The 12,046-nt window shown below is 40.5% G+C and overlaps 1 protein-coding gene across 1 annotated transcript in view; it reads left to right on the top strand.

Moving 5' to 3' along the window:
• Positions 1-12,046, top strand: part of LOC115224706 (forkhead-associated domain-containing protein 1-like) — a 77,428-nt gene that overhangs the window by 33,037 nt on the left and 32,345 nt on the right. The window contains exons 15-17 of the mRNA XM_029795562.2: positions 887-1,133; positions 7,009-7,120; positions 11,935-12,041. Of these exons, the coding sequence (XP_029651422.2) occupies positions 887-1,133; positions 7,009-7,120; positions 11,935-12,041 (466 nt within the window). The remainder of the gene's footprint in view (positions 1-886; positions 1,134-7,008; positions 7,121-11,934; positions 12,042-12,046) is intronic.

The raw sequence follows: 12,046 nt of genomic DNA, 5'->3' as shown, positions 1-12,046 counted from the left end.
GGAGGGTGATAGGGTGTGGAGTCCGCTGGCGGAGGAGTTCTTGCCGCGACCGGCCTCTTTGGAGAGATTTAAACCCGGTCTCATTAAAAGACGTAACCTGACTTTATGGCAGAAGGAGTGCTGTCAGGCACTCTGGCTGATCCACAAGACGGGCAAGGCCGGCAACAGGAATACAACCTCAGTGTTCTATAGAGGGCTGGTAGAGGCAAAAAACGATGACGTCCTGGGAGAGGCTCTGGGGTTCGATGAGAACCAACTTGCCAACCTGTTCAAAAAAACTTTCAGGCCGGGGTACTTGGATAACTTCCAAAAATCCCTGACCTGGCAGTGCTACAGGAACACTTTACCTGTTCGCGATAAGTTATCCAGGCACGGAATATCAGTGCCACCGACGTGTCCAAGATGCGATGTGGACAAGGAAACTGTCCAGCACGCTTTTGTACAATGTCGGGAGCTATCCAGCTTGATAAGTTACGTCGAACACGTGCTATCGCATCTGGGACGAGTACAGCTGTCGGCTGGATCTATAATAAAGATGATAAAAAAGATATGTTTGTCTTGTAATGTCCCTTTCTATGTAAGATCGTTTTGGTCATAAAAAAAGATTCCATTTTGAACCTTGCATATTTTTTCTTACTAGTTTCATGTATGTATGTAAAATCCGAAATTTTCCAAGCAGAAAACAGAATCGAACTGTGATTTGCTTCCACGAAAATACCCGAAATGAAATGTTTTGATTTTGTCGAGCTATATCGAAAGAATGTCTAAAATGCTTTGCAACACGTGTAATTCCAGGTTTTATTGGTCTGAGGCATTCTGTTGCGCTAAAATAACTTATTGATTGTAAAATGCGACAATTGTCATTTTGGATATGTATTTGTGGCAGGTCTGTAAAACCCAGTTGGAAAGTGAATTAGAAGAACAGCGTAAAACACATCAATCAGAGAAGGAACAGATGGAAGCAGATGTACAAACGGCGAAAAGTCAGAGCCAAGTGGATATATCTGAATACAGGGAACAAATAAAGCAACATTCCATCACGATTTGTTCCTTGGAAGAGAAATTAAGCAAGGCAAAGAAGCTCAATGGGGAATATTCAGATAGAATTACCCAGCTACAAAATGACTTACACGGTAAATTTTTTGCATCATTTCATTGTATCGCCCGGCGTTGCTCGGGTTTGTTTCGACCTTTTAGAATTGGAATTTCTGAAAAGTAAAAGTTTCGCATTATGTAGCTTGTTATTCTCTTTAAGTGAACATTTTTCTGGTTGAAATACAAGGAAAAATGGCGACACAGCAGTCAGAATATCGTAAAAAATAGGGATTTTCATAGAAAAAAAGCACCTTTTTGATGTAAATAATTTTTGGTGTTAACATGGTCCGATTTGAATTTTTCCTTCTACGGAAGGAAAAGCAAGCCTTCTTCTATCATACTCTCAATTTTGGTCAACTTGCGCCACAGGGTCTCGGAGGAGATAGTGTTAGTTGAAGGCTACCAAACCTGCTATACACAGACAACTTCGGCTTTATATATAGAGAGATTTGTGTTTGATAGCAATAACGATGTCGTTTGGGGGTGAAAACCACAGTTGATTGAGTCTGGGCGGAGTTGTGTTTCGTATCCCATCACAACTGCTGTATCTGCCCAGGGTAAATTTCTTGCTTTGAAAACAGTATGCAGCTAGGATAATTTGAAACAAGATAAAATGATTGGCGGTCATCCAGCGATGTATCGGGTTGTTTTTATTTCATACTAGCACTATGACCCGCAACGCCGCGTCTTAGTGCTAGTGCATGCATATACAGCTGCGTATATGCGCACATACACGCGAGTACTGTCCAAATCTCCGACCAATCACATACAGCTAGCTGGCATTCAATTGGCGTATCAAGTTTCGGGTATTTTGATTGGGTTTTGGATAGAAAATTCACAAAAATGTCACTTCTATTGATTTTTTAATGGCTTTGCGGGGTGACTGGGGAAATGTGAAGATGTGCACGACCACCCTTGGATGGTTTTGAATGACCATAGAAAGTGCGAGCCCTCTAACTGAAAAATTGTGGGTTTGTATAAAGTACACGCACACAGACATTTTGCCGTTTATATATATAGAGATTATCAGCAATCAGTGAAAGCGTGTAACCTAGTTATAAAGATGATCGCGAGAATGTGTTTCCGATTCCCGGTGCGCATTGTGTTGTCGAGCAAACACTTCATTTTTAAGTCACTCCATTCAATTCAGCTGTAAGATTAGTAACCCTACGACGAACTGGCATCCCCTTTCAGGGTAAATGCTGAATTGCTGGGGTTTCTTACTTCTTTCTTCCTCTTTTTACTTTGATCATGTTTGTTTTCTTCGGTTTTGTGAAAGTATTTTAACGTGGTTTTGTATTATATATGTATCATATACATGTGTGTTATATCTGTAATTATTAAATTCAAATCTTAATTTCCATGGTAAATGCTGTGATCTCGGTCACCATGGGAACCGTGTGGCCGGCCCTATGAGTCATAGATATCGAGACAGTGCTTACATCAGCCATAATTTTTTCTACTGCAGGCACAAAGTCTGCAATCTTGGTGGGAGTTGATTTCATCGACTCCAATACTTGACTGGTTGGTATTTTATGGATCTCGAAAGGATGAAAGGTAAAGGCGACCTCGTTGGAATTTGAACTCAGAACGTAAAGACGGACGGAATGTCTCTAAGCATTTTACCTGGCGTGCTAACGATTCTGCCAGCTCGCCACCTTCAGGCTAAATATAATTATTTCAAATTTTGGCACAAGGAGAACAATATCGGGGAAGGGAGTAAGTCGATTAAATCGACTCCAGTGAACAACTGGTACGTGTTTTATCGATCTCAATGATCAACTGGTATGAATTTTATATACCCCAGTGATCAACTGGTATTTATCTTATCTTTAAAGGCGGCGAGCTGGCCGAAACGTTCGCGCGCCGAGCGAAATGCTTAGCGGTATTTCGTCTGCACTACGTTGTGAGTTCAAATTCCGCCGAGCTCGACTTTGCCTTTCATCATTTCGGGGTCGATAAATTAAGTAGCAGTTACACACTGGGATCGATATAATCGACTTAATCCGTTTGTCTGTCCTTGTTTGTCCCCTCTGTGTTTAGCCCCTTGTAGGTAGTAAAGAAATAGGTATTTCGTCTGCCGCTACGTTCTGAGTTCAAATTCCGCCGAGGTCGACTTTGTCTTTCATCCTTTCAGATAGAATCGTCTTTTCAAAGACTGATCATCAAAAAGGAATTGGAATGACGTCCCTAAGGTTTAAAAGAACCAGAAAAGCGACGCGAAGGAAGCTCTGACTGACACGATCGAACAGAAATAAGTACCAGTTACGCACTGGGGTCGATATAATCGACTTAATCCGTTTGTCTGTCCTTGTTTGTTCTCTCTGTGTTTAGCCCCTTGTGGGTAGTAAAGAAATAGGTATTTATCTTATTGACCCCGAAAGAAAGAAAGGTAAAGTCGACCTCTGTGGAAGTTGAACTCAGAACGTACAGACGGACGAAATGTCAATAATCGCTTTTCCCGGCGTGCTGACGATTCTGCCAGCTCGTCGCCTTATTCAGACGTCACTTGATGTTTCGAGGACCAATCAATGCAGAGGACGTCGAATGACGTCATCGTCTTTTCAAAGACTGATCATCAAAAAGGAATTGGAATGACGTCCCTAAGGTTTAAAAGAACCAGAAAAGCGACGCGAAGGAAGCTCTGACTGACACGATCGAACAGAAACTGAAAGAAATCTTTTAATTCTCAGGATTTCGTCTCTGGTTCTCTTATATAAATATGGTAGGACGGTTATTTTATATTATTGACAACTCTCCAACTAAACTAATCGATATGTTTAATCTAAGCGGAGTTTTAAAGAATAAAATAAAATAGGGATCTTTTCGGTTTGAACGGCAGTTTTTTCTAGCGGTGTCATATGAAATTGTCACCCATAATTATGACCCTAGTATCGATCTATTGCATTTCAATCTGTTTTAAGGTTAGGGTTAGAGTTAGGGTTGGTTAGGGTTAGGGTTAGGGGTGGGTGGAAGGGTATATTTTTTTCTTCACAAATGTAAATAAACCCAATCTGTTTCTTAAACGAGGGACATATTCATACGGCACAGAATGTTTTTTTTTAAATCAATGGACGTCATTGATTGGTTGAAATTGCAGAAATTGAAGAAAAAAACAACAAATATCTTAGAAAATATGGAATTTTCTCAATAAAGCCAAGAGAAAAAGATGTTTTATAAACACATTCTACCAGTATACAAAGTTTAGAATTTTTTAGTTACCTAGAAATTATGTTAAAAACTGCCGTTCAAACCGAAAAGATCCATAACATATTTCACAAGGATAGCAGAATTTGAGGATCAGGATCCTTTTCTTTTTGAAGGCCAGATTTTCCTAGTTAACCAAAAAATTTGAAACTTCGTATACTGGTAGAATGTGTCAAAAGAAAACATTATTGTAAACAAAATTGAAAACAAAATTGTTATTCGTAACTTAAACGTAGTTTAATTTTTACGAATTTTAACCAATGAAATCCCAGCATTGCTGCGTTATCGATATTGATAAAGAAATATAGCAGACGCACCACACACACACACACACACATTTGCACAAGCACATAGTAATTAATATATAAGCGTACACACACATACAAACGGACATACACACACACACACACACACACACACATAGTAATTAATATATAAGCGTACACACACATACAAACGGACATATACATATACGCACACAAGCAAAAATACACGTTTTGCCACTTGCCGCAACAAATTTGCACAAAAGGTAAATAAACCAGAAGGGGGGGGGGGTCAATGTTTCATCGTTTCGGGGTCGATAAATTAAGTACCAATTACGCACTGGTGTCGAGGATTTTTTTCCCAATTTATATCACAGCTTCCGACAAGCTGGGGGGGCATCCTTTTATGAAAAAATATTTCGCAAATTTTTACAATACGACTCACACTCCACGCGCAAACTCGAGACCGATTTAGGCATATTATTGTTTTGTTTTTGTTGTTTCTGGCCCTTCAAAACCAAGGGAGAAGCCTTTTCGGTAAAAAAAAAAATAAAGAAAATATTCTAAAAATATCGTTAATATTTTTATTGGGTGACGAAATTAATCGATTTAAGAGATATAGCTGTTATTTCTAGCACATGTAGAAGACAGAAGAAGAGGTAAATAATTTGAGCTCGAATGCTGCGATTTCATTGGTTAAAATTCTTAAAATTAAACTACGTTTAAGTTACGAATAACAATTTTGTTTTCAATTTTGTTTACAATAATGTTTTCTTTTCACACATTCTACCAGTATACGAAGTTTCAAATTTTTTAGTTAACTAGGAAAATCTGGCCTTCAAAAAGAAAAGATCCGAATTGGATCTAGTGTGTCAAACTCAACCAGCCTGATGTTTATATAGACAGGTAACGAAAGAAATTTTGCATATAAGATAAGCAACGAAAGAGGTTTTGCATATAACTCTTAGAATGAACATCGCGCAATTTCCTATTTGACGTTCGTAAAATCATCCCGGTCCAAAAAGTTTATTTCAATAAAGCATTTCATAATTATAAGTTGTAGACACTACGAACAGCGAGTAAAAGGATTGCTCTATTTTATCAGAGTTTTGCTCTGGGCACTTGTGAGAATTCTTCAACAATCCACGGCGGGTACACCAAGCAATATAAATCGCTGAATTTGTCAGAGCTCGTGCCAGTGTCATAATTACATGCCTTTCATTGATTATCTGCCGATCTGTAAGTGATTTCTCTGGGAATTTACATTAAAAGGCGGAGCAGTAGGCGTCCACAAGACATGCTAATCAAATTGAAATAGAATTGAAACTAAAGCAAATTCGAGTTTACGAACGTGAAATAGGAAATTACTCATCTGATGTTTCCATGTGTATGGTGTATCGTGGAGACGTTCCTCCCGCGTTCCTTTTGTCACGTTTAAATCTATTTCTCTATTTCTTTAGTTTTAATGGCATTTGTTGTGTTTTGGTATTGTGTCAGATTCGTTAGCACGCCGGGCGAAGTGCTTAGCGGTATTTCGTCTGCCGCTACGTTCTGAGTTCAAATTCCGCCGAGGTCGACTTTGCCTTTCATCCTTTCGGGGTCGATTAAATAAGTACCAGTTACGCACTGGGGTCAATGTAATCGACTTAATACCTATGTCTGTCCTTGTTTGTCCTCTCTGTGTTTAGCCCCTTGTGGGCAATAAAGAAATAGATATTTCGTCTGCCGTTACGTTCTGAGTTCAAACTCCGCCGAGGTCGACTTTGCCTTTCATCCTTTCGGAGTCGATTAAATAAGTACCAGTTACGCACTGGGGTCGATATAATCGACTTAATCCATTTGTCCTTTCTGTGTTTAGCCCCTTGTAGGTATTAAAGAAATAGGTATTTCGTCAGCTGTTACGTTCTGAGTTCAAATTCCGCCGAGGTCGACTTTGCCTTTCATCCTTTCAGGGGTCGATAAGTAAAGTACCAGCTTCGCACTGGGGTCGATGTAATCGACTTAATCCCTTTGTCTGTCCTTGTTTGTCCCCACTACACTCACAGAGTGGTTGGCGTTAGGAAGGGCATCCAGCTGTAGAAACACTGCCAGATCAGACTGGAGCCTGGTGCAGCCTCCTGGCTTCCCAGACCCCAGTTGAACCGTCCAACCCATGCTAGCATGGAAAACGGACGTTAAACGATGATGATGATGATGATTTGAAGGAAAAGTGGAAGTTTATTGTGGTGGTGGTGGTGGTGGAGCAAGGGAAGTTGGATTGGAGAGAGTAAGGATTGGGTAGGGAGTGGTAGGGGGTTAGTGAAGGGCCGAAGGTTGCGACTATAATTCTTTTATTCTTTTACTCATTTTTCTTTTACCATCTTATTTAATAAACATTATTATAAAGTATAATAAATATCAGAAATGTTTATTAAAATACCGTGTCTATAATTTAATATTGTAGAGGAGAGGACCAAATTACCAGCAAATGCATCATTACCACTCAAACCAAAGGTTATCATTCAAAAACCTCCCCAGGCGGTCTTAGAACTGGAAAGGGAAATTGCTGCTCTTAGGTAAATTTTTGCAATATCGATTCCTACTCCAGCAACTCTGTCCCCGCCTCTCTCTATTCTCCACTAACTCTATCTTCACCACGAGCCAAGACAGCCTCTTTGTGGTCACTTGATGTGCTAGAAATAGCAGCCAGATCTTTCTCAAATTATTCCACCACCATCTTAAAAAAAGATAATGTACCCAGTGAGGGAATGGACATTGTACCCCAACTATGTAAAAGAAAAGATAGGGTATATTGGATAAAGTACCCAGTGAGGGAATGGACATTGTACCCCAACTATGTAAAAGAAAAGATAGGGTACATTGGATAAAGTACCCAGTGAGGGAATGGACATTGTACCCCTACTATGTAAAAGAAAAGATAGGGTACATTGGATAAAGTACCCACTTAGGGAATGGACATTGTACCCACTGAGGGAATGGACTTTGTACTCCTACTATCTAAAAAAAAAGATAGGGTACATCGGATAAAGTACCCACTGAGGGAATGGTCATGTTCGGAATGCTTTTGGTTTGGAATCTGCTTAATAATCATGGCTTTATAAGTCCATTCTTCCTCCTTTCTACCTGCACCGACTTGACTTTTCACCACCAATCTCTGCCTCCACCATCTCTGTCTATAACCACCACCCTCTTTACATTCAGCACCTGCACCCACCACCACCACCACCCTCTTTACATTCAGCACCTGCACCCACCACCACCACCACCTGCACATTTTATCATCTTTGCCTCCATTCCTGCTTCTAACCCTGTCTTCCATCATCTTTACCATCTTTCCATTCATCATCTCTACCCTCCATTTCTGTCTGTCTGCATTTCCATCTCTCTCTCTCTCACCCTCTCTGGCAACTCTGAGCAATAACAATAGCAACAGCAACACGAGGAAGAGGTGGAGAAAGCAGAATCAGTTCACTCCAAACAATTATACCTCTTCATCCTTCCCCTTGCCAATATAAATTAGAAGTTTCAAAATCACATGGCAGCAGGGATGGCAGTGATTGCCTCCTCCTAGCAGTGTAAACAAGAGTGCTTGTGTGTACCACAAAACCATACGAGAGGTTCTCTCATGTTAACTATCACAGTATTATACTCTTTACTCTCTTTTACTTGTTTCAGTCATTTGACTGTGGCCATGCTGGAGTACCGCCTTTAGTCGAGCAAATCGACCACAGGACTTATTCTTTGTAAGCCTAGTACTTATTCTATCAGTCTCTTTTGACGAACCGCTGAGTTACGGGGACGTAACACACCAGCATCGGTTGTCAAGCGATGTTGGGGGACAATTACAGACACACAAACGTATACACTCACACACACACACACACACATATATATACATATATATATAACGAGCTTCTTTCAGTTTCCGTCTACCAAATCCACTCACAAGGCTTTAGCCAGCCCAAGGCTATGGTAGAAGACACTTGCCCAAGGTGCCACTTAGTGGGACTGAACCCTGAACCATGTGGTCGGTAAGCAAGCTACTTACCACACAGCCACTCCTACGCCTATTATGTGTCTAACAATACATCCATGTTTAAGAGGTGATAAATTTTATATTTTGGTATTAACACTACATCTCAATTCAATTCAACTCAATTCAGTTCAATTTTTATTGGCTCAAAAAGCAAAAGCAAGGCCATGTAGGGGGACAGGGAGTTATGTACAGGGAGGGTGGTCATACAAAGAGTTCAGGCCATTTCTGGTCAAGAGAGACTTTGAACCGAGCGGTCGTCGGCATCTTCACTATCTCGTCCGGCAGCTTATTCCACGGAACCACAACCCGGACGGAGAAAGCCCCTCTCCTTCAACTGAGATGAAATCATCGTAGATAGAGCTTTTCGGAGTGATCCCGCAGCCCACGCACTGGAGCAGGAGTGAAGAACAGCTCTTTCGAGAGGTTACACTTTCCGCTCATGATGCTGTGAGCGAGAATTAGATTATTACCTCTGCTGTTGCATTTGTTTGTTTGTCTATGGACAAGATATCAAAAAAACCACTGGATGGATTCGGATGAAACTTTCAGGAGTGTTTGGCCTTATGACTGGCACAAACTGATTAGCTTTTGGGATCGATCTGGTACTGGACGAGGATTCTGGATTATTTGTTATATTTACTTTACATGATTACGATCTTTTGTTAACTTTCAAGTCTTTCTCAATTATCTCCCTTTAGGCTGTAACTATTTTGAATGGTGAATTTCACTTTGGTTTGTATCTATTACTGTTCCTAAATTTTCTACAGCCACCTTCACATTCCATAACTACCTATGGGATTGATCCAGTACTGGACAAGGATTCTGGATTATTTTTCCGTTTTTTTTTACTTAATTTTTGAGAGCAATCAGGTTCTTTTTTAGTATTCTCATTTGTGAAAGCAGTTGAGTTTACTTCAGATATTTTCATTTTAAAAATCTCTGGCTAATCGTTGAGAGGACGTTGGTGTTGCTTTAGCGGAGGCTTGCTCTCTCTGAGTGCTCTTGTTATTATTTAGATCTGAAGGGAAACTGGAAGTTTATTGTGGTGGTGGAAGTTGGATTGGAGAGAGCAAGGATTAGGTAGGGAGTGGTAGTGGGGTTAGTGGAGGTCTGAAGGTTGTGACTATAATTCTTTTATTCTTTACTTGTTTCAGTCATGTGACTGCAGCCATACTGGAGCACCACCTTTTAGTCAAACAAATTGACCCCAGGGCTTATTGTTTTAAGCCTGCTACTTGTAACTTACTCTATCAGTCTCTTTTGCCAAACTGCTTAGTTACAGGGACATAAACACATCGACACCAGTTGTCAAGCAGTGATGGTGGGGACACAGATACGAAGGCACACACACATAGATATATATACAACAGGTTTTTTTCAGTTTCTGTCTACCAAATCCACTCACAAGGCTTTGGTCAGCCCAAGGCACTTGCCCAAAGTGCCATGCAATGGGACTGAACCCAGGACCGTGTAGTTGGGAAGCAAGCTTCTTGCCACACCTGCACCTACAAATGCCCTAGTGGCAAATAAATGAAATCATCATCATCATCATCATTATTATTATTATTATTATTATTATTGAGTGAGAGAGCAGTGCATGCCATCAAAGTGACACTGGGGTAAAATATACGAAGCCCAGTATACCCATCATGACTACCCGCCTGATAAGGGTACACCAGGCACATGCATCACAACCATATGTGCGCGACATGGTGATCTCATATCAAGATAAACAGCACATGACCTTGCAAGTGGGGCTCAGTTAGAATTTTGTTCTGGTCGAGTAGCCCATCCCACTCAAAAGGTCCCTGAATAAGGGTTGTTTAAGGATGTTGAACGAAACACCCCTGTTTCCAAAGGTGAATTATCCAAACCCCAAAGAATCCCTCTCAACACATGGCTATGATGCTCCCCCACTACTTCTGCTCGTGATCAGAGATGCACATATCGTCAGCCACTAAGGGACATGCTCAACTGCATGATTATTATTATTAATATTATAATTATTATTATTATTATTATTATTATTATTATTATTATTATTAAGGCGATGAGCTTGTAGAATCATTAATATATTGGACAAAATGCTCAGCAATATTTTGTCTGGCTCTTTACTTCCTGAGTTCAAATCCCACCAAGGTCAACCTGTCCTTTAATCGTTTTAGGGTTGATGAAATAAGTATCCTGTTGAGCATTGAGGTAGGGGTTGATATAATCAACTTCCTCTTCTCTTAGAAATAACTGATCTTGTGCCAATATTTGAAACCCTCATCATCATCATTGTCATCATTTAGCATCTGCATGGGTTGGACGGTTTGACTGAAACTAGTAAACTGGAGAGCTGCACTAGGTTCCAATCTGATTTGGCATGGTTTCTACAGCTGTATGTCCTTCCTGATGCCAACCACTCCAAGAATACAATTGTAGAGGCGCATGGCTTAGTGGTTAAGGTGTTGAACTTATGATCGTAAAGTTGTGGTTTCGATTCCTGGATCGAGTGACGCGTTGTGTTCTTGAGCAAAACACTTCATTTCACCTTGCTCCAGTCCACTCAGCTGCGTAATCCTGTGACGGACTGGCGTCCCGTCCAGGTGGGGAATTTCTACGCCACTGAAACTGGCCCTTATGAACCTGGCATGGCTCGAGAGGAAACAATTTTTTTTATGTGCCAGTTATGTGACACCATAATCAGTGAACTGGGGCAGAATCATTAGTACATTGGACAAAATGTTTAGCGGCATTTTGTCAGTCTCTGTGTTCCAAGTTCAAATTCTACCAAGGCCAACTTTGTATACTTATCCTTTTAGTGTTGATGAAATAAATACCAGTTGTGCATTGGGGCTTGATGCGATTCAACTAAAATTCCTAGCATTGTACCACAATTGGAAAGAATTATTATTATGATCGTTACCAGTGTCACCTTACTGGCACTTGTGCCGTTGTGCAGGTGGCACGTAAAAAAATCACCATTTGGGCGTGGCTGTTGTCAGTACCGCCTGACTGGCCCTTGTGCCGGTGGCACGTGAAAGCACCCACTACACTCTCGGAGTGGTTGGCACTAGGAAGGGCATCCAGCTGTAGAAACTCTGCCAGATCAAGACTGGAGCCTGGTGCAGCCGTCTGGTTCGCCAGTCCTCAGTCAAATCGTCCAACCCATGCTAGCATGGAAAGCAGATGTCAAACGACGACGACGACGATGATGATGATGATGATGATTAGTTTTTGTTTAAAGAATTCTTTGAATTGTGTTGCTTAGAAGTAAAAGTAAAACTTGTTTTATTTCTTTATTCATTTATTTATTTATATATTTATTTATTTATTTTTGTCTTCCAGAGCAGAAATTCTTCAGTTAAAACATGTTTTACAGGAGAAAGACAATATAATTGTTAAGCAGCGTCGTGATATTGTTGAAGCTTATGCTCGTTTGTCTGATATGGCAGGTTAG

This window comes from Octopus sinensis, linkage group LG26 (genome assembly GCF_006345805.1).
Source record: "Octopus sinensis linkage group LG26, ASM634580v1, whole genome shotgun sequence".
Classification (NCBI taxonomy): domain Eukaryota; kingdom Metazoa; phylum Mollusca; class Cephalopoda; order Octopoda; family Octopodidae; genus Octopus; species Octopus sinensis.
This window is presented reverse-complemented; position numbering and strand designations above follow the sequence as displayed.